The 22,438-nt window shown below is 54.3% G+C and overlaps 1 protein-coding gene across 4 annotated transcripts in view; it reads right to left on the reverse strand.

Moving 5' to 3' along the window:
- ZFPM1 (zinc finger protein, FOG family member 1) overlaps positions 1–22,438 on the reverse strand; it is a 131,504-nt gene that overhangs the window by 53,295 nt on the left and 55,771 nt on the right. For 2 of the 4 annotated variants that reach the window (XM_034788125.1, XM_034788123.1), the window contains exons 2-3: positions 18,353–18,484; positions 12,761–12,856 (exon numbers count right to left, since the gene is read on the reverse strand). In XM_034788125.1, coding sequence (XP_034644016.1) covers positions 12,761–12,856; positions 18,353–18,484 — 228 coding nt within the window. Of the gene's footprint in view, positions 1–12,760; positions 12,857–18,352; positions 18,485–18,606; positions 18,767–22,438 lie in introns of those variants that run through there. The other 2 variants (XM_034788127.1, XM_034788126.1) reach the window with 2 other exon arrangements.

Genomic DNA, 22,438 nt, shown 5'->3' on the forward strand with positions numbered 1-22,438 from the left:
CTGCCATTCAGACCTGTGGTTTGAGAGCCCCTGGGCTACACGGAGTCAAACCCCCTTCTTCTGGGAGCAGCCGGCATCCCCTGCCACTGGACCCCACCAGCTTTGGGGCTGCTTGGAGACGTCAGAATATCCCAGCCCAGGGGGGATTTCTACTGCCTACCCCCCCGAGGAGGGGCAGACACCACCATGCTCCACGCCACCTGAGTCTGTGGGCAGATGGCAAGAGACGCGGGCTTCCGGCGGGCACAGAAATGGGATGGCTCTCGGGACTAGCTCCCTACCCAGCCAAGAAGCTGGCACTGCGAAGGACAGACCCTCCTCTAATCATCCGGATGGGATTAGCCTGAGAACAGAAGCTAACCAGGCTTGGGCTGGGTCACTGGGAGCCTTTCAAAGAGATGAAGGAAACTTCTCTGATTCAGTGGGGGTGGGGGGCAGCCCGCTCTGGTCCATGCTGATCTAAAGACCCGAGCTTGGCAAGCGGAGTACCGCAGCGTGGTAGGGGCTTGCTTCCACGTGAGATGTAGAACTAAGCCACAAATAACTACCTACCATTGTGACAGTTTTCACAGACCCTGCTTTCCCACCCCAACCCCACTCTGTCTGCTGGCGCGTCCAGTGTGATACGATCTTCTCCTTCACTTCCTGCCCTGCGCTGCTCCATGGCGTCGCTGTGCACTTTCAAATTGCTCCCGCATTCCACCCCAGAAGTGGCTACATTTCCAACCTTCTGCCTGAAGGTTCTCACACCGACCTGCTAATTCCAGGTCAACCAAATAAATTCTGGCACCCGGAAACGAGCCGCCCCGTCTGGCTCCCAGCTGATGGACTCTCAAGGCAGCTGCACTGGGGAATGTGCCACTCCACCTCTCTATAAACGAACAGTGAACAATCTTTACTGCGCACCCGGGGACAAAGGCAAATAAAACCAAACAAACAAACCAGCGGTTAAAAGGCCCAAAGGCTGCTGATATACCTAAATCTCTGATGGGGACCAACCTGAAAGACAAGAGCCCATAAAGTGCAGAGTTACAGCTTGGCGGGGGAGGAGAGGTTGAGGTTTTCAATTACTTCTCCCTTTTTACAGGGCTGATTGGTAGTTGTGGGGGCCGAGCGGCTGCCGTGACGAAGGGGCGCATGTGAACGGGCAGGTAGCTTGATCTAGCTGCAAAGCGCGCCCATTATTCAGTGGAAGGATGGCATATCGATCGGCCCTGCATGGGAGACGGTCCCGTAATAGCCTCGCATGAATGGCTCCCGTGCCGGGCTCAGAGTCACCGCAGCAGCAGGCGGCCGCGAGGACATGCCAGGCAGTGCAGAGAAAGGGGGTGTGCCATGGCTTTCATGGGAGAGACCTCAGGCTTATGGCAACTGGCTCCCCCTTCTTCTCCCACCCCCCTGCCTGCTCCATGTGGGCCCCAACCAGATGCCGATCTCCACCCTCATCCCACTCTCCAGCCATCTCTCAAGCCAGAAGATGCTCTGCTGGGGGCTGGACCAGGAAGATTCCCTCCTAGCTGCTGCCCGGCCCCTCTGCAGCTGAGAGGGCAGAAGGAGCCTGTCCCGGCCTCTCCTCCCAGCCACGCCTGGGGAAGGAGCAAAGGAGACAGGGAAGAGCGCACAAAACTCAGGAAGCCAGTGAAGATGGCAGAACATCAATCAATATGGTTCCACTTCCCAGAGGCCTCTGCTGTCCAGCTGTTGGAGAGACGTCGAGCTAGAGTCTGGGCTAAGGGACGATCCCACTCAACACCTGGGAGACAGTGACCTGGGACATTAGCACGCTTAGATGTCCCTCCCCTATTTCTCATCTGCACGGCTGGACACACTTCCCCAGTGCCCCCCCTCCCCCCAAGAGGGGCCAGCTTGCCTTTCAGATTACTCACCACCCAGCTGAAAGAGCTTGCCATGGGGGCAGGGGGGCTAAGGAGCAAGCAGAGGCCTGCCTTGGGAGGAACTAAATTCCCCCTCCCTTAAAGGAACACTACCAAACTATTTAAGACTCAGATTTAGAGCATTTAAAAAAAAAAGGGGGGGGGAAGGTTTGTAAACCCCGCCCCTAAATAAATAGTGCATTTGAGATTTTAAAAGTGGAACTGAAAATAATGTGGGGCTAGTGGAGGGGAGAGGGTGTGGGGGGGCAGGGAACGTCATCCCCATCACACTAGGGCACAAGCAGCGAGGAGCTTAGTTTCACTGTCCAAGCCGAGCGCCCTGCAAACATTTTGAAAAAGAAAACGTTTGCAAGCACAAGTTAAACGTGGAAGGATTTTGAGCGATTAAGGGTTTCAAAAGTGAACGCATTTGCATGTGCAAATAGCAGCTCCCGGGACCGGGTAGACAGGGCGAGTACCCCAGGTGGGCAAAGAGCCCATTAGGTAGCTCCCTCGCCATTTGGACATGCAGTTACCCAGGCTGCATGTGCATCTCTGGTAACTCCATGTACACACTTCCATTGCACGGCTGTGTGCAATGCTTTGCCTGTGCAGTTTAATCAGTGTGGTCTAAAGCAATTTCAGTAACTCCAGCAGGAATCTGGGGTTTCCCAATATGACTTATGGCAACAGCATCCTTTTAGCCAAGCGCCAGTGCAGCGAGGGATCGTACGCGGCCGTCTCTCCGCTCTTCAGGCTAATTCTAGAGCCCTTGCAATCACCGAGACACTCACCGTCCCTAAATCACTATTATGGCTTGGCAGTCTTTAGTTCAGTCGATACCGACCAGACCTGAATGGGCCATTGCAGAGCCATTGCTACCGTAAATCTACCATCCTCCAACACTGAGCTAGCCTGGCTTACAGAAGATTGCCAATGAAGAGCTTAGCCTGGTGATGCATGAGGGGAAGAACTGATTAGTTCTCCCCAACCTTGATGCCTGAAGCAGATGCTCGGATTGTTTTCCCCCAGATGCACCAGCAATTCCCAGACAAGTTACTTAGCTAAGAACTCCCATGCTGCGGCTGTGCAGAAGCACGCCGGCTACAGAAAGAGGCTATCGGAACGGTTTGGAGAGACCAGAATCCCAGCCAAACGTCGGAGAACCAAATCGACAGCCAAATAAATTCATAGCTACAGTTCCATAAACAACCTTAACTCTCACCCACTTCCCCTGCGAAAGGTACCTGGAGGTTTGGTTCTAGAAGCAACCTCACAGTGGAGTTTCTGAATCCTTGCAGGAAGGGAATTGGGTAATTCGTCTCTTGTGGTACCCAGTCTACATCAAAAGGCGAAGGGGAAGGTCATCTGGGGCTATTACAACTGCTGTACACAGGGTGGAGGAGGCAGAGGGCGTTACAGAGTCAGAGTAAGGCTGTTTGTGGCAACTTAAAAACCACGAATGCCTTGCAATTACTAGCAATTTGCCAGGGAGGCTTTTCGTTGCAATCAAGGATGTGAATTTACACCTATCTTGAAGGGTTTGGTCTAGGAATTGCCTTCGTTTTTTAGACTAAAGTAACTGATATCATTGGTTACCCGCGCTCTGTGGCAGAACAATGCTATTTCTGACAAGGATCTAATTCAGATTAGATTACAACCCAGCTTAACCAGATGTTAGGGGGAGGGGACGAGACTCAGTGAAAAAACTCCCCCACAGTAAGTGGCAGCTCCAGCCCCAAAGAGAGAAGAGATTGGAAGACAAAAGATGACAGGTGGCGATGAAAAGACTAGACGCCGGGAGAGGACTGGGTAACAAAAGCTGGGTGTGTTAGCGATGAGTACCTGTGTGCACTATTCTTAGCCAACCACAAACAGTCAAAGATTTAAGGAAGCTGGATGCAGTGAGAATGGAGGTCTAAAACCAGCTACACCGCTGATGATGGAGTCACCAATGGTGCTCCATAATATTATAGTACGTGCTCACGGACCCAGGAAAGGGATGAAATGCTCACAGTCTGGCCTATCCTGGGGTCTGATCATTAGTGCACCGGATCTAGGTTAGATAAATGTCTATCAGGGATGGTCTAGAGTATTTGGTCCTGCCATGAGGGCAGGGGATGGACTCGATGACCTCTGGAGGTCCCTTCCAGTCCTAGAGTCTATGAATCTATGCATCGCCCAGAACTAGAAGGGTTTCACGTTCCGGCCAACTGGATGCAGTGTCTGGATTAGCATCTAGCTACAGCTATGGATGCATGAGGACTGCATCTCCATCCCTGAACCGCTGGCCGAGCCCCCGTGGAACCCCAACCTCTGCGTACATGGTGAAATATACATGCACAACTCAGATAAAGCCGAAGAGAGGGGGGTTGTGTCTCCAGCACCTCAAATCTCTGAATGGTGCCTCCTTCTGGGATATTAAGGAATTAAAAAAACAGCCTCTGCAAGGGGGCAGTCTTGGGCATGGTGCCGCAGAGGACCAGGGTAGGAAAGAAGGGAAAGGAAGGGTGAGAGCATCTGATCCTTTGGAAGGGGGCTACTGAATCTGAAATCAGCATAAAACAGACCCATGCACCTTATTCTCTCCCGGGATTGGCTAGAAGCTATTTTTAACAAGGAGCGAAGTCAGACTAGAGACTAAGCCTTAGCGATCAAAGGCAGCAATTTGTGAAGGCACTTGCCCATCCCGGGTAGGAGCGACTTTCCTGCCCCCCTCCTCTTAACAGAATCCTCCTACCATGAAGGAGGAGGGTCTCTTTTTGAAATGGGCAACAAACTGGCTGGCCAGTCAGGACTTGAGTAGGTAGCACTGGGGTCAGCACAAGAACCAGCCTACAAAACAGGAGGAAAATTAAACGGCACAGTACCTCTGTAAACGCTCCCAAGTCGAGGATTATAGATTATAGCTATCAGCTATTTGCATATCAGAATTTTAAGCAGCCAGCCACCTCCAGCGAACAAGGTCATTTCAAAGATAAAAATATTCCTTCTCCCCTGCCTTTCACATTCAGTCGGCACGTCACACAGCCCGTGCGAGAGATTATCACGGAGACATGTGAAGGGGTCCCCCTAACGCACAGGGAACTCTACAGACCAGCACTGGGCGCTCCATCAGCCCAGGGGAAGTGGATGGATGGGAGGGGGGGTATCCAACTTGCTACTGGGTTAGAGAAATTAAACAGCGGGGGGCACACCAGAAAGGAGACTGGAGGCGCAGAATGGGAGAAATCCAAAAGGGGACACGGGAGAGGGGCACTGCCTAGACACAGAGGAATGAAGAACAAGGGAAGATCTAGGCTCATGGATGAGCCCCAAGTCCCTAGAGTCATAAGAAACTGACCATATGGAGCATGCCCATCTGAGTCCAAGGTATGGGCCCTGCATCAACGAACCTGTCGGGTCACGTGCGGACGGGGATAGATGGGCCTGATCCTGTGAGGTCTCAATGGGGAACTTCTATAGATTTCAGAGGCAGCTCCACCGGGTCAGGTCCCAGGCTTCCCCTCAGCTGCTCCGCTTCATAGACAAACAAAAATGGAGCCAGATGAGCAGGTGGCAGAGGGGGAAGGGGAGACGCTAAAGGGACACTAGCGAGCTTAACCCCTGCAGGGCTGGAAACAGTTGTGCTAGTGCACTAGAACCAGGAAGTGAAACTGACCAGTCTGGCTTCAGGTGTGGAGCAAAGAGATAAACACCAGCAGGGGGTAGCATGCTGGGTGTTTGAAATGCTTTCAAACTAAGTGATCCAATGCATTGGAATCTCCGGGACCCTTGAACGGGGCAAAATCCACCCTTCTGAGGCTTGGAGCACAGAGTTGCCCACTCTCGCGATTCTATTGCTAAGTCTTGTGATATTTAGGGTTTTACTTCTCTCCGGGAGCCAGGGCTTGAAATCCATCCCTCATGTGGGAAACGTGTACTAATCCGGCCAGCCTCGTTCAGGAAAGGGGAACACAAACTGGAGCAGGTGCAGAGAAGGGCTGCTAGGGTGACCAGGGGAATGGAGAGCCGACCTTATGGGAGGAGACTTTGGGTACGTCTACACTGCAAAAACACCCTGCAGCAGCGAGTCTCAGAGCCCAGGTCTACAGACTTGGGTTTGCGGGGCTCGTGCTATGGCGCTAAAAATAGCTGGATAGATGTTCCCGCTTGGGCTCTGAGATCCACCCCTCTCGTCGGGTTTCAGAGCCGAAGCAGGAATACTGACCCAGCTATTTTTCATGCTCTAGTCCAGTGGTTCTCAAACTAGGGTCGCCGCTCATTCAGGGAAAGCCCCTGGTAGCCCGGGCCTGTTTGTTTACCTGCCGCGTCTGCAGGTTCGGCCGACCACGGCTACCATCTGGCCGTGGTTCGCCGCTGCAGGCCAATGGGGGCTGTGGGAAGCAACGTGGGCTTAGGGAGGTGCTGGCCGCCCTTCCTGCAGCCCCCATTGGCCTGGAGCAGCGAACCGCGGCCAGTGGGAGCCGCAATCGGCCGGACCTGTGGATGTGGCAGGTAAACAAACTGGCCCAGCCCGCCAGGGGCTTTCCCTGAATGAGCGGCGGCCCTAGTTTGGGAACCACTGCTCTAGTGCAAGCCTGAGTCTGTAGACCTGGGCTTGGAGACTCATTTGCTGCAGGTGTTTTTTTGTGGCCTAGACGTACGCTAAGAGAGCTTAGCTTATTTAGCCCAGCGAGATCAGATTGCGCTCTATAAATACAGCAGGGGATAAACACTAGGGAGGGGAACAACCCCGGAAGATAAAGGACAATGTTGGCACAAGAACAAATGGGGATAAACTGGCCATGAATAAATTTAGGCAGGGGATTAGAAGGCTTCTAACCATCAGAGGAGTGAGGTTCTGGCACAGCCTCCCAAACAACCCCCCTGGCTTGATGATGGAGTTTGGTAAGTTTATGAACAGGATCATCTGAGATAGCAGGGACTGGACTTCATGGCCCAGGAGGTCCCTTCCACTCCTATGTCTCTGGCAAGCCCAGCTTTCATTTAAAAGACAGGGCAAGTTTCCAAGTCTCATGGTTTCATAGAAAAGCTTGAAAATGTCCCTCAAGAGCACCCCAAAAGGACCAAAAATCAGAAGGGAGATCAAAGGAATCCCCCTTTTAAAAACTAATCTTGATTTTAGCCCATCTCATGATTTTATGGGGATCTCTTTTAAATGCTAGGGGATGGGGATGCTGATTATGTCTTCAGGAGTCTACATATTGCCTTGGCAGTTGTAAATTCCTAATGAGGGGCAAACTTTACACAGAAATGGGGGGGGGGGGAAGAGAGGGCATGCAGGTAAGTGTTCAACCTAAAGATCTGATCTGCCCTGCATGCTGGGAGTTCAGATCCCAACTCTGCAGCCAAAGTTACACACACACACGAGTTGAGCAGGACCATGCCCCCCTTTGGCATGTGCCAGTCAAGTAAGTGGGGGTCCAAACCTTTGCATCTCTAGCAAGACTGGCCCCTGCAGAATGGGTGTGTGGCCAGGTTGACAGGTGCCATTAGCTGCCCATGCAGATGGCGGGGCCAGCTACAAATAGGCCCTTTCCATGTAGGCTTGCAGCCCGTCTTTGCTCAAGAAGCCCTTGTTGCATGTTAGAGGGGAGAGGATGGAGCTGTAACCTGGTGGCCATGTGTGCAGGAGGCCCCGGTCTGCTAAGCCAACAGGAGTGGAAGGAAAAACACTCTCAGGCAGATGGGGCGTTCTGCCCATGCATGGAGGCAACAAGGTCTAGCCAGCCTAAGGGGTGGAGTTGAGACACTCCCAACAAGGTCGCAGCAGGGCCAAGCCATCTCTTCTCCACATCAGTGGCCAATAACCAGGCAGTCCGCGGCATAGCACAAGCCCTTTTCCTCACTCAGGGGCCCATCTCAGCAGGATTCCATGATCCTACACAAGGGGGCCACCGCTTAAAACGTGGATGCCTCGTTAGCCAGCCGCTTGTGCCCAAAGCAAAGTGGAAGCCACTTCTGTAGGCCCTACAAAAACGTGTTGCTTTCCAACCCCCCAAGTTACACAAGCCATGAACTGGTATGTTTAAAACAATCCTGGAAATAGATTGGTTCTTCGGGGGCTTCCCGAGCGAAGCTCGGTCGCATTCAGCAATGTGGAGTCACCCGACAGCATCTCCTTTAAGGGAGTCATTCCGTTACACAGCCTCCTTCAGAATAAATTCATACGCTGGCCGCCCCCAGGACTTAGCATCGCAGGCAGCGTCTCCTCTGTCACTGAGAGGTGGCTGAAAGATCAGCAAGTGGGGCATGATGGCGAGCTACCTAGCTTCTTTGCCTCCCTCCTTCAAGAGGATCCCAGAGGGGAAGTGATGCTGCTACAGCAAGTGCCCCGGTGCAGCTCACCCTGGCGAAAGAGGCAACACAGAGAGACACCTATCCCCTCCTCTGCCAAGCCCCACAATCCCCAAAGGAAGTTCCCGCGGAGCAGATTAGAAGCGAGATCCAGAGAGGCACAAAGAAAGGCGTCTAGGAGCAGAGCTGCTCCCGCCCCCACGCCACACTGCATCTTCACAGCTGCCATTGCTGACATATGGCGGATCCTGCCAGATAAAAAGAAAATTCAGGCTGCTCAAAGTTTCCCTTTTTGCCAGTTCTATTCCTGATAAGTGCAGTGCCTGCACGGAGGCTGATAGACGGCCTATCGCGGCGGTTAGCGCGAAAGGAACACCCTATCGCTCCAGCATCGCCGGACTGCCATCAACTCCCAGCCACACAGAAATTAATATCACTCCAATTACCAGAATAGAGATGGGCTGGGAGAAGGCGATAATAAAATCTCTTTTACATAAAGAATGCAAATAACTCACTCTGACGAGGGCGGGGGAGGGAGACGAAAAAGCGGCGCAACTTTCCCCGCACACCTTCAGCCGACTGAAAGCCGACACGCAGAGCCTGTTCTATTTCACTGATGCTTCGGCCTCTCAGGCAGCTGGACAGTGACAGAGGCAGGGATGCCGGGGCCAAGCGTGGAACGCTCAGTTTGTACGCAGCGTAATTAAGGACGCAGAACTAGACGGGATTTCCTGGGTCGTTCAGTCCGTCCCGTGCCAGTCCAGGCAGCCCCATCACACTGTGGATCGTTCCCCTCCCAGCATACAAGTAACGAGCGCTCTAGCCGCTAACCGCAAGGGTGCGCGTGCACGCACAGCTCTGAGCCCCCAATTCTGCCAACAAGCCAGGGCACTCTGCTCAGGACTCATAAGCAACCCTACAAAAACAAACCCAAGGTGAGCGGCTCAGCACCAGCCAGCAACCTCGTCGCAAAACAGCATTCCCAGGCTGGCACTCGCGGGTAACCCTACCAGCTTGCCCGTGGCATGTTGTGGAGGAAACTTATCCAGGAGATTTGACCTCCCCGCTTCCTAAGGGGTGCGGAGCAGTGAGACGAAGTGACTTAAGGGATTATGGAAAATACTATGACAATAACCCAATTAAATGAAGTATCCAACCCCTTAAATTATCTCCCTGGCACTGCTGGGATGTGGGGGGAGCAGGAATATCTCGCTTTTTATTCCCAAGCTTGGAGGGGTCCTGATCATGCTGCTCCACCCCCACCCTCTTGACCTGCCCCCAGTTCATTCCACCGGGCGAGCAGCGAGCCAGAGGAGAGCTCTGACTATGGGGCTAGGAAGCGGGGAAGCTGCCTGGCTGGAAAGCAGTGCTGCAAAAGGAAGAGGCAGAACTGCCTGGGCTGAAGCTGCTTATTAGCAATTAGGCTAATGAGGATGAGAGGTCGGAGAGAAAGAACACATCACGTCACCTCCCCTCCGCCTCCCTCCATGGTCACTAGGGCAAAGGGCCGGGGTGGGCGGGAGCAGATAAAGAGGAGATTGGCGAGGTGGAAGCCGCACAGATACTTCCTGCCAACGCATCCAGGAAGGGCCCGGGATATCAACTGGAGCACATTTCCCTTCCTTGATGAGTGTAAACGGGGGAAGGGGGGAGGGAGGGGACCACTGACAGTATCAGCAGCAAACAGCAGAGAGATTCATGCTGGGGAAGAGGCTGGTTAACTCTCCTGCCCCAGCCAAGGGACGGGCCCAGCGCTCTGCCAGGCCCTTCCCATCCCCAGTGGGCACGGCCCCAGAGGGAAGGCGGCAGGACTGATCCCCACTCTTGCCACAGCCCCTCCACACCCCACTCACACTCCTGGTCAGCGATTGCCCCCTGGGAGGGGATGGGCAGGGCTAGCCCTGGCATGGGGCCTGCTCAGTGTCACGGGGCCTGTCGCCAGTGGGTATTTCACCAGATGAGGCAAAGCCGCTGGCGACGGGGTCATGGGAGCTGCACATGTGCCTTGGCACTCGGCGTTTCCCATGCTGCTTCGATAGCAGAGCCGGGACAATCTCCAATCTCTCCGACAGGCCCCCGCCTTAGCCAGGCAGCCCTGAGCCAGGGCCGGAGGCCATTCCTTCAGCAGCCGGTCTTTGCCATGGGTGGCACTTAGGGAAGGGAGGAAGGGCCCAATTAATAAGGCACCCGCGGGCAGAGCCACAGAGCCAAGGGATTCACGGGCCCTTCTCCCCAGAGGGCCAGGGATCCAAAGTCAAACCGATAGCAATCGAGCCTCAAGGTCACGCCTTCCCAGCATGCAACGAGGGCTGGAGCCGAGAGGGGAGGGAAACCCAGTTCTCCTTGTTTAAAAACCCAACCCTAACGTCTCTCTTTCTGCAGCGGTCCCCCCCCCCACCCCACCCAGCTCTGCTAGAGAGGAGTGTGATACCACTGCCGGTGGTGCCCAGACGCACGGGGAGTACAAGGGAGACCTAAACTGACCTACAAAGAGGACAGCTCAATGGTAGGATATGAACTCACAACATGGTAACACACGGACCATCTCCTTCAATGGATGAACACCACCCCCACCCACTTTCACCTCGGTCTTTCCCCCGGCCTTGGTCCATGCAAAGACACACCTCTCGGTCGCAAGGAGGATATCCACACACACTGCACGTCTGTTAACGTTTCAGGTCTACAGCGATCCTTGCCCAGATTGGGGGTGGGGGGTGAACCTTCCACCTAGGCACTATGGCCAAATGTTACCAAGACAAGACTATAAGCTCCTTGGGAAAAGACTGTCTTCCTTTTGGTTTCTAGATACCACAGCGATAGGTCCACCAAGGGCCCAGATAGCGTGCACAGCACTGTACTGTCTGGCAGCCTTCACGCAAAGACGTTCAGACTCAAAACACAGAGATGACAAGACAGGAAGACGGCGATATACGGCTCTAGACACTTCTTGGGGTTTTGATAACATCACTAACCACTCTAGCTCTCTTCTTGTGGTTGCCATGATGCTATCAAAGCCCCACTGTGACTGTGTAGGAACATAGACCAATGGCCAGAGCTGGTATTGCAAATGCAATCACGTAGCGGTCAGCGCCGGATGGTTTTTTCCAGAGGAAGGGAAAAACGTTATCCCTGGATCACCTTACCACGCGTGCAATGCTGTATATCGATAACTCCTCCTTCCTGACACCACATGCTACCTAGCTCTCCCCCGAAGAATGGAGATCCAAGCATCTTCAGCGTGATATTAGCATGCAGTTATAACCCAGGCACTACGTTAATACAAATAATAAACAATTAAAAGTTATTCAAGCCCTTTTAAAAGAAATCCAGCTGCAGTACTGGTCCCTGCTCTCCTGCAACAGTATGTGACTCTGCTCTCCTGCAACAGTGAGTTCCACAGGTTGGCTGCAGTTTACATCTAGTCCTATTAGTGGTAAATATACTGTCCTTCACCATGTCATCGAACGACCCCATACTATTCTGTTAAGGGCCAGGACCTGCGTCTCCTCCAGCGCCTTCCTTTCTCCTGGCTAACTCCTGAGGTTTGTAATATTCAATCACACACAAGTCCTACCAGCCCCCAATCTCCTTTGTTACCCTGCTCTGGGCCTCTTTTAGGAGCAAGGGCACCGGTTTTGAGGCTGGAGGCAACAAAGCCTGCAAGCCACACCACAGAGGAGTTGAAGGTACAGAACAGGGGAGCGAATGCAGCTCCTGTTTCAATCCCAGGCTTCGGCCACCGTCTGCGCTTCCTTTGTTCTCTGGCCTGCGTTCTGCAGGAGAGCGGACTACATGATCATAGTGGTCCCTTCTGGCCTGGGAATTTAGGAATATGTGGGGGACAAATGTAGCATTCGGATCTGGGATTCAGAGTCCAACCCTCTCCCGTCCTTCAGATGCAGGAAGTTTGGTGGTGCTCGGATCCTGAGTCTCTGCTGCCTACAATGGCAAATACACCATTGACGCTGTATTTCTCTCAACGCCTACATTTCTTGGGCCACACGTTCAAGTAGTTTGTAACTTGCCTCACTCACTACTAAATCTGTTTGTGTCGGGGGGATGGAAGGTGGGGTTTCCTCCCGGTGTAACATTATTCAGGTCTCTTTGTTGACTTCAGGAGACTGCTCACCTGCTTCCCCACCCCCTCCAGCTATCACCCCAGTGTCACTGTGTGAACAGACCCCCTGAGACATTGGCGCCCATTCTTCTCAGAAGGTCACTGGCCAGCCAAGCTGCTCCCAGCCGCCTCCATGGAGCCCTTTGAAAGGCAAATGGCCCGGGAAGACACTGACATTCAAGACATTCATACCTGCCTGGTCATACATGACCGGCCAACCAAGGACGAGCCCAGAGACAATGAGCAGCAAGAGAGAAAAGTCAAAGCCATCAAACCCGGAAGCCAGGATGGCCTCTGCCTCCATGCCAGGTCCAGCCATGGCATTTTTCAGCTGGAAGACAGCGTAAGCCATGCTTCTCAGCGGGGACAGCACGGAAACGAAACCGTGGAGACCCACGCTGCTGAGCCCTCTCTCCTGCAGGGTGCAGGATGGGGCAGAGGACACGTTCTGGGGACGGGGAGGATTTACCTGGCCCATTCCATGGGTCCGGCTCCTGCGGGTTTTCTCCAGGCTCCTGCTTTTTGGACTCCTTCGGACTTTCCAAGGCTTCTTTGGACTCTGCTTCTGGAATGGAAGAAACGGCCTGTTACCGCGTCGCACAAGCTCAAGGGGAACGTCAGACACAACGTCCCACCGTCCTTAGCCAGCCCAAAAACCCACCGGAAAAGGGCCACCACAAATGGGACACAACAGCAAGCAATGCCCTAGGATGTTCTTCACGGAGTAGAGCTCCACGGCCTGTTTGCAGGTCTTTCCCCACCCTACTCATCTCTCGTTCACTTCCCCATCAGCCCACGACACCAGCCTCCATTGCCCAGTGGCTACCTTCTCAAACAAGCCCCTCCGTTCTTTCTCCCAGGCTGCTCTCCGCGCTTGGGGAGAGCTTCCTGTAAACACTTGCAAAGCCACCTCATCCTCTCCCTTCAAATCCCTCCGCAAGCCTCGGCTCTCTGCAGCGAAGCCTACAAAAAGCTTGACAACTAACCAAGGCAGCTGGTGTGCTGAGACCACAGCCTGTCATTCTGGCCTCCTCCTGCTCCCCCATTGGTCCGTCTCCATCGGTTGCCCCTTGCCTTGTACTTCGATTGGCAGCTGCTTGGTCAGGGACTGTCTTTTTCTTCTGTGTTTGTAAGGCACCTAAGCCATGGGGCTCCCCTAGACATTAAGATACCGCCAATACTAATAAAATGCCAAGCCAGGAACCCCAATCCTTCCTGCCTACCCTGCAGGCATTCCCAGTGCAAGCGAGCAGGAGGGAGCCTTTCCATCCAGGACTCCTGGGTTCCTAGCTGTGAACAAATGAACAGCAGCCACCTTGACACCCTTCTCAAGCAGGTATTAGTCCATACACAACCCCACTGTTGTGCAAATTGATGGGGCTGGTAGTTCTTGCTGCGGGCACAGCCAACCACCTAAACAGCGGACGTGCCCCAGGTCAAGACTCAGGTGTACTGGGAGAGTCCTGCCAGGGCAGCATCCACTGACGTAGCAGCATGCGTGTGTATGGGGCAAGCGAAATGGGGCCTTACGACTAGAACACAACGGAGAGCTGGACCCAGGTCAGAGGAGTACTGGCAAAGCGGTGTGGTGAGCGGGGGCCTAGGAGATAGGATTAGAGTAACAAGGGGGATTGGGCAACTGAGGTGCACTGGCCGATCGAACGGGAAAGGACCTGGAATGGACTCGTATTATCCACGCAGGCAAGGGAACTTCACCATAGATCCAGAGAAGAGCATTGCCCACATGGGAGAAAGTGAGAAGGGCTGCGCGTGGCGATGGGGGTGAGAGCAGTAGGGTGGGAAGAGTTGGCATTTGTAGATTTAAGAGCAACTCGGGGCAGATTTTTAGAATTGTATCAGCAAAACATGCTCCGGGAATGGTGATCAGCTGCACACGTGCAACCAGCAAGAGACTGCCCACTAATGCAACTGTGCAATGGCACGGGGCCAACACCTGACCCTCGGTCTCCAGTCATCAGCCCCAAGCAGAGGGATATCGCACAACATTAACCGGGTGGGAGCAAGGCCTTCAGCTAACGGAGAGTGTAGCGGGGCAGTTACCCCGCTCCTGAGAGGAAAGGGAAGCAGCCACAGCTGGGGCCACGCCCCAATCAGGCGTACCTGGCCCTGTTAAAAGGGCTCATGGAGGAGCTGGGTCAGACTCTCTCTCTAGCTGTGGAGAGAGGAGGACCTGGCGGCCTGGGAGCAGGGTACCGGAAACAGAGCAGTGCTGGGGAAAGTCAGGAGGAGCTGGGGAGCCTTGGAGAAGGCCCAAAGCAGGTACTGGGGCTGCAGAGGTGTAGCCTGGGGATAGGCAGAGCTGGTCCAGTGATGAGTGATCATTATGGCTGCAGTCTGCCCCAGAGAACGGGGGCTAGATCATGATTGGCAGTAGCCACTGAGGCAAGGTGGGGACAGAGGATTGGGGGTTCCCCGGGGTGGGGAAACCCAGAGTAGGGGTACTGCGGAGGGCAGAACCCTGAGGTAGAGGGGCCCGGGAGGGACACTGAGCCCTAATGCAGGCGAGACACCGGTCTGCAGAGGACACTCCGGGCCGGACAAGAGCTAATTCCCAAGATGACCAGCAGGAGGCGCTGTGCCAGTGAGTCTTCACTCTGCTACAGAGGGGGATTGGCCGATGTGCTGGTTTTTATAAATTTCAAGTCACGCCAGAGGAGCATTCAGGCACGTGACACATGCAAAGAGAGCAGAGACTGAGAGCAAACCAAGCACTGGAGCGTCTGGAGACACAAACCCCTTTCTCCTTCTCTATAGACTTGGAAGTTCTCATTAATGTTCAGTAGCCTGAGGGAACCTGTGGAAAGGAACCTCCTTGCCTTTCCATCCCACCAAGGGCCCCATGTCAGGGAGCCTGTTGAAATACAGCTCCCGGCATGGCTCTATTTGTGGCGTCTACATAGCAACTTGATAACAATTATTTTCTCCATTAACTGCTGTTAAAGATGGTGCCGATAAGCCTATCTGCATATGACAGTGCGACAGATTAGCGCCCAAAGTGCATGTTTGTCTTCACGTCCAGGGCGGATAACCACTGCAAAGCCCAAATCGATAGGCGCCATAAAGAACGCCCCTGGGTGACGTCACCGGCATTGGCGATATTAATACAGGTGATAAGCGGGATGATTAACATCAAATAAATCAATCACCGGGTATAAAAGTCCTATTATTTTTGGCTATAAATCAAAGTGCCTGGCATATTGATTTTTATCCATCTCGCTGAAAGCTTTCGCGGCCGTTATTGCTGCTCGGCGTTATCTGCACTATCACCTTTTTATCAAAGCAGCCAAATGCCAGGTGCAGCTCTCCGGCTGAGTTTCCAGCTCCCTAACCCCCCAACCTCGGGACTGCATTGAGCTCCCCAATCAGATAAAGAGCCACTCGCTTCCTCTGTCAGCCCAGCCCAGCGGGGAGCAAAGTCTGCCAGCAACAAACCACTTCTCCTCAAAAGGAGCCTCCTTCAACGCCGCCCCCCACCCCCGGACCACCTCAACAACCATCGCGCTTGGCAGATGACCCATGGCCACAGTCAGTGGGGACAGGGCGGGGCGGGAGATACAGAGGGTCATGGACAAGACTCTGGCTTGGAGGAGCTCATGCGCTCCTACCATGCTAGCTGCCCCTTATCGGGGAAGATTATCAGGAGATTAACATTCTGCTCCCTTTGCTCAAGGCCTCCTCCCTCTGGGAGTTTTCCTTCCCTTTATCTAGGGGGCAAGTGCTCCAGTTTATTGACTGCCAAGTCAGAGGCCAGAATCTTCCAGTGGCATCGATCTCCGGAAACCTTTGCTATCATGGCAGGTCTCGGACTTTGACGGAGGGTGGGTTCCTGCAAGGAAAGAACACCGGCACAGAGAGATTGCGGAATCTGACTGCCAGAGCCACCCGGTGGGGTCCGGCACAGGAAGGGGGGGCGGTCTACGATCCGCACCGCGCACGGGAGGAGAGGGTGTTTCAGCTCCGGGCACGGGAAAGAAACTAACCCTCTCCAAAATGTGCATCAGATCTAAGACTCAGGTACCCCTCACACCGGGGCACGACTGGATTGATTATTATCACCTGGCCCTGCCCTGGCACCATTGATCTCAAAGGGCACTGCAAACATTAACTGATTACACTTCGCACCCCCTCCCCAGAGCTAGGATCGCTTCATGCCGACACTGAAATGCAGTCGCCTCCCAGGCTGGGGTGCAGTGTGGCTGCAGATTATTGCTGCGTGCCAGCCAGGGATGCTGCATGATTGTTCGGACAGGAAGCAAAAGACAAGGTAGCAAGCATCACGCCACTGGATCCATGCCTAACCGGGGCAACTTCCTCCAGTGACATCACCATGACGGCCGTGCAATGGCATGTGCACATTTCCACTGGGGAGAGAGCCAGCTATCCACAACCCTGTCCCACGATCCTTAGCGGCTGCAGGCTGGTTCCACTTTAGGGGTCATTTTGTACTTGGTAGCCAATGTCACCAGATTGCACTGGTGCATTTAATGCAATGGAGCCCTGTACTTACTAGCCAGATCCCCCACTCCTGCATCCCCCCCGCCTCCTTGGAGACGTACCCCTACGCTGGGCTCATGCGCTCTAGGGGAGGCTGTCCTCACATCACTGCACAGGGACAGTTAGAAGAGCTGAAATGCAGCCAGGAGACCAATTAGCAGTCAGCCCCATGTCAGTATCACACCTCAAGTTTCCATGCGCCTGATTCTGGCTCCCAATACCCTCCCCCATACAAGCTCAGTTTGCTTGGCAGTCTGGTGGAGGCAAAGGGGCCACTCAGAGCGAGACGGGTCAAGAAACAGCCCTACAGTGACCACAGGAAGAGCCCATCTCCTCCTTCCACTGGCTGCACTGGTGCAAGTTGGGGCAAAGGGGCACCGGCTGGACCAAAGCCAGAATTACCGTGCTAGGGCCCCTTCGGACGGGAGGGTGAGGTTAGGAAGCATTTCGAGGTGGAGGCCTGGGTGCCTTTGGCCAGATCTCAGGCCCCACGGAAGTTGCTCCTCCCAGGCCAATCGCCAAACAGGGAACCGAACACACGCCACATTTGTGTGGAGTTGTGAACCCTCCAGGGACAGAGGCCCGGAGGGAGATGGTGGTCACTGAGCCCCCGGCCTAGCCAGCAGCTCCCCCGACACCAGGGAGACGTCTCCTTCTGCAGAGCTGGAGGGGAGCAGGTCAGGGATGGGCCGAGCACGGTGCTCGCATGGATTCGGATCTGCAGGTGACAGTTGTGATGGCATCATTCTGCCAGTCTTGTAACAGAGTGGTGCTACCCACGCCCGACAGCTGCTCCCCACCTGGGGCAGGGGGCCTTGGGGAGGACCGAGCATGGAAAAGCCCCCACGAGCAACTAAGCCAAACGTTAACCTGCTCTTTGATGCACCACAACCTCTTGCACTCCCCTGGAGCAGAGCCCACCCCAGACCCCGATAGACGGGGGAGGCGGGATCTCAGATACAGTCCCAGCGAGGGGCCAGACTGGCCGCTCTTCAGCCACAGCGGGTCCAGGAGCAGCCCACGCCGAGACCACAATGCTCCTCTTTCCCACATCATGTCTGTGGCACGTTAAAGGCCAGGGGAGCCAGCCCTGCAACAAAGGCAGCGATCCAACCACTGGAGAGCCAAGAGGAACCCAGCTCCTCAAATACAGAGCTGCCAGGAACCCTGTGAGTGCCTCCACCTGGTTCGCCTAACACCCCGCCCTGGTAAGCCCCCGCTCAGGGGCCCTCTGGATAATCCCAATCAACACTCACTAGCGTCTTCGAAGGGGGCCTTAGAGGCCAAGCAGTGGACAGGCCTTGGAGAAGAAGCAATCCGGGTATCGTCTCTGGAGCAGAGTTGAGGCACGCGGGCCAGGGGGCGACCTGGTGGGCTTGCACTTCTGCTGCTTGCCTTATCGCCCCCTGCTCCCCCATTAAGTAGAAGGCTACTGATGCCCTTGGGCAGGAGCTTCTCTCACCATATGCGGCTTTACACGAGAGCCCAAGCAAACAGAGCAGTAACTCCACAGCCACAAGCCACCAGCCACCAGAGCAGGACTTACCTTCACTGCCAGGAGGGCTTGAGGCATCACACTCTGCAGATCCGTTTTGGGCTGATGCTGCACCCTCTCTCTCAGCCTGGCTAGTCTCCTCTGCCAGGGCGTCGTCGCCTTCCTCCATCTCCCCAAAGGAACCTTCAAAACACAAGAGGAGTCGGACAGGTAAGTGAGGAGAAGGCAGCGCCCTCGGGCCACACGTCCAGGCAGGCGCCCGGCACAAAGGCCTGGTTAGCAGTTTCCATCAGGCAGAGTCTCACCCTTTCTTCACTAGGGAGGGAAGATGGGAAGCCACCTGTTGCAAACCCTGAAGCATCCATAGTCCACAGGGGGGCATTTCACAGCACAAGGCTGATAGAGTGCCTTGTTCTCATCAGGGCTTGGAGAGCCACCCCCCCAAGAAGTGTTTCCTCCCCAAGGTTTCCCACCTCTTCCACTTCCAGGGAAAGCAGCAGACAGACAGATACATACTAATTTCTAAGAGATATGTTCCTTTGTCCTCTCCTTCCTGCTAGGAGCAGAAGGAAGATGCTCCAGAGACACACAGCACTCCAGATGTTAGATACTCTCTCTCTCTCTCACACACACACACACACACACACACACACACACACACACACACACACACTCACTCACTCCTGGGCAGATGGAATGGGTCCTTCCAAAAACCTCACCTGCAAGAACACTGATTTCAAAGCCACACACTCCAATCGCAAAGAACATTGAGGGTGTCCTGATAGACTAGCAGCAGTTCCTCCCCATGAACCGGTCCATTACTATGGCGGGGGGAGAGACACTGAGTGCTAGGGTGGATTTTTTCTGGGGGAGGAGGAGCAGGGTTTATACCAGCTCTGATTCACTCAGCTCTATGTGCAAGAGGAATTCAACAGCTGAGAAGCGCTTCCCAGGGCGGACTCCAGTGTTTTCCCCAGCACTGATCAGAGCACTGGCACGTAGGCAGAGTCTGCAAGCAGCCCCCCAGAAAGGGATCAATATGCAATGAACAATGCCCAGGGGAGGGTCGCCAGGGCACTCGCATCGTAGCACCCAGGGTGAAGGCCATTTCCTTCACTGACATAACAAAGGGACCCGGGTATGGCTCAGCCCCAGCCCCTCCAGAGCTCTTCTCCCCCGGCCCGGCTAGCAGGCTCATCCTGTGCCAGCCCACACAAAGCCAGGCCAGTTTTATTGTCACTTCTATAAGCTCTGCCAGCCGCCGCAGACACACGTTGTTGAAGGAAATACATTAAGGCTACAAATGTCTCTGCGCCTTGTAAACGATGCTCTCCAAACATGCGACCTGCTCAGCAGAGAGCGATCTGGACAGCTCAGAGCCGGGCGGGGAGGCGGGGGGTGGGGAAGAGGGGTGTCTGAAAGAAACCAGTAAGGCAGGACAAGAAGAGGGGCTGAGGCCATGACTAGATAGGAGCTGTTTTTAGTTCCTTCTAGCTTCTACTCCTAATCAAACGGCTTGTTTGAACCTATTTGCTCCTGGAGGCAGGGAGCTCAGTTATCTCGGGCAGGGGGGTGTTCTAGTTTGTACCTGGTGGGACAGAAAGGAGAGGGGTCCCTTCCCCCCCCCCGCCCCTCAGAGTTAGAAGTCCCAGGAGCACAGTGGCTTCACCTGGGTGGTTTGCCCACCCATCCGGCAAGTGCTTTGGTCTCACACTGCTAACACGGGGCCCAGTGGCGAGGATGTCTCTTGCCATGTTAAGGCGTGCAGGGAACTGGGCCAAAGCCCTCTCCACTTGTTTCACAGAGATCCCAAGGAGCCACCCATGAGACGGCACGAACTCCCGCAGCTGGGCACCAGGCGGACCGTGACAACAGAACAGGCTTCTCTCGGCACTCACAAAGCCCTTGTTTCACAATGTCCGCAGGGATAGGAGCAGCCAGACTGATTCACACGCTGGCGTCTGGGGCTCATGGGGAGAGGGACGGAAGGCAGAGGAGAGAAAGGATTATTTTGACATGCCCCTTGGGAAGTTGGGAAGGGCAGGGGTTAAAGGAAGCTTTCCCCATCACTTTACTCTGGAGCGAGGCTGCCTTCATCTCACTGGCAAGGCCACAGGCTGCATGGGGCGATACTGAAATGTTTGCAAACACATAAGAACAGCCATACTGGGTCAGACCAAAGGTCCATCTAGCCCAGTATCCTGTCTTCTGACAGTAGCCAATGTCAGGTGCCCCAGAGGGAATGAACAGAACAGGTAATCATCGAGTGATCCATCCCCTGCTTCTGGAAGCTGCTACTACACATTGGGTTTTTCCATAGCATCTTCCGGAGGACCTTAAAGCCCTTTACAGACATCAGTGAATTCAGGTTTGAAACATTCCTCTGGATTATCATCATCCCATTTGACGGACAGCTAAGCCACGGCATGGCAAATCAAGGGAGAACAATGCTCAAGGTGCGAAGGACATCCTCTGCCCTCATTTTCTGTGCAATCATAAACGAAGACAGGCTGAATTCCTTGGAGCAGAGTCTAACATGGCTGGGCCATGTGTCTATGCAATGATGCCATCTTGGCAGACACAATGGGGCTTGAAGCAGAGGCCTCCAGCGCTAGGAGGGTGAGCTGCTATAGCTGGAAGTGACAAGCCAAGCTTTCTAGCTAGGGTGGTAAACTCCCATCCTCTGCTGATTGGGCACCAAGAGGGGACGCGGAACGCACATACCTCAGTGAGTCTCACGTACGCCGAGCTCACCCCAGAACTGGAGAAGGCTTTGCCCTTGCAGCCTCCGGATCGGAGCGTGGGTTGCGTCGCGTTTCTAACTTCAGTTCCACTGTGCAGCCACGTGGCTGTGCCACACAGACTAGCTCCAGCAGGACCAACCCCTCAGGGATTAGTCGGCCTCCTCTCGAAAACCACCTGGTTTGCAGCAGACACGGCCATGTCGAGCGGTTGCGACAGGCACGTCTAACTCAGGGCAAGTCAAATGCTGCTAACGCTGGAGACAGGAATTCCAGAATAGGACTGCTGGCCAACTCATTTGCATACTGTTACCCAGAATGCTGTCTCTTCCAGCTCACGGCAGAGCTGGCCCGGGAGCCTGGGGACCACATGGAGAGGTTTGGATGTGCTAGTGCAGTAGTATTCAGCCTGGGGTCCGCAGACAAGGTTTAACATTTCCAACGGGGTCTACACCCCTTTCCCTTTCCCTCTGGAGCACCTGGCATTGGCTACTGGGCTAGATGGACCTTTGGTCTGACCCACTCTGGCCGTTCTATGTTCTGCACCTCCATTTGGAAATTTTTAAGGGGGTTCACGAATGAAAAAAAGTTGAAAGCCACTGCGCGATTGAAACCCCCCCCCGACACACACCATGCAGCCGAGAGGGGGACTTCCATTGTATGCAGGGGCAGCAGAGTGAGTCCCACCATACCCAGGAGGCACTGCCTGGCAGGTCATCCATCCATTAGATCACTTGCCGACTGCAGATTTGACCAGCCAGTTACCCCGCACGTCAATCAGTGCGCCGAGGCCACAGCAGTCTGTGCAGTGACCGAACCGGCCAGGTTCAAAAATAAAACTGTAGTCACTTAAAGAAGAGAAGCCTGCTTCTAATGACGGAGCCGCGTAAGGGAACGCTGCTGTGGTGAGGAGCTCTCCAGCGCAGAGAGAGAGAGAGATCAAACACCAAAACACAATCAAACCGCTTCCCCGGGAACAGACCATCGCATCCTCCAAGCCTAACCAGGCCTGGAACCTCCGGCCTCCAAATATGGCAAGCGGCTCCCGCCAAAAAGGGGAAGGGGGATAAAACCGCACCGCGCATTTCTCCAGACCTCAGCCACTCTCTGACTCCAGGCATGTCTATTTACACCGGGAGAACAAAGGGCCCATAATCTATACAAAGCAGACAACAATAAGCGTGAATAAAGAGGCTGCCGGAGAAGGGAAGGCAATTTATTCTAATTCTGCTAATTTCAGTTCCAGCACAATTAAAAAGACTCTGATAATATTCAGAAACAATTGCCGGCTAACAAATCGTTTCTCTCGCAGTAAATGAAACATTGTTAGGCTAATTTTTTCTTTCACGGCTCTTGGGCGTCTGATAAAGTTAACCCGATTCTCTCCTCCTTCCCC

This window comes from Trachemys scripta, chromosome 13 (assembly GCF_013100865.1).
Source record: "Trachemys scripta elegans isolate TJP31775 chromosome 13, CAS_Tse_1.0, whole genome shotgun sequence".
Classification (NCBI taxonomy): Eukaryota; Metazoa; Chordata; order Testudines; family Emydidae; genus Trachemys; species Trachemys scripta.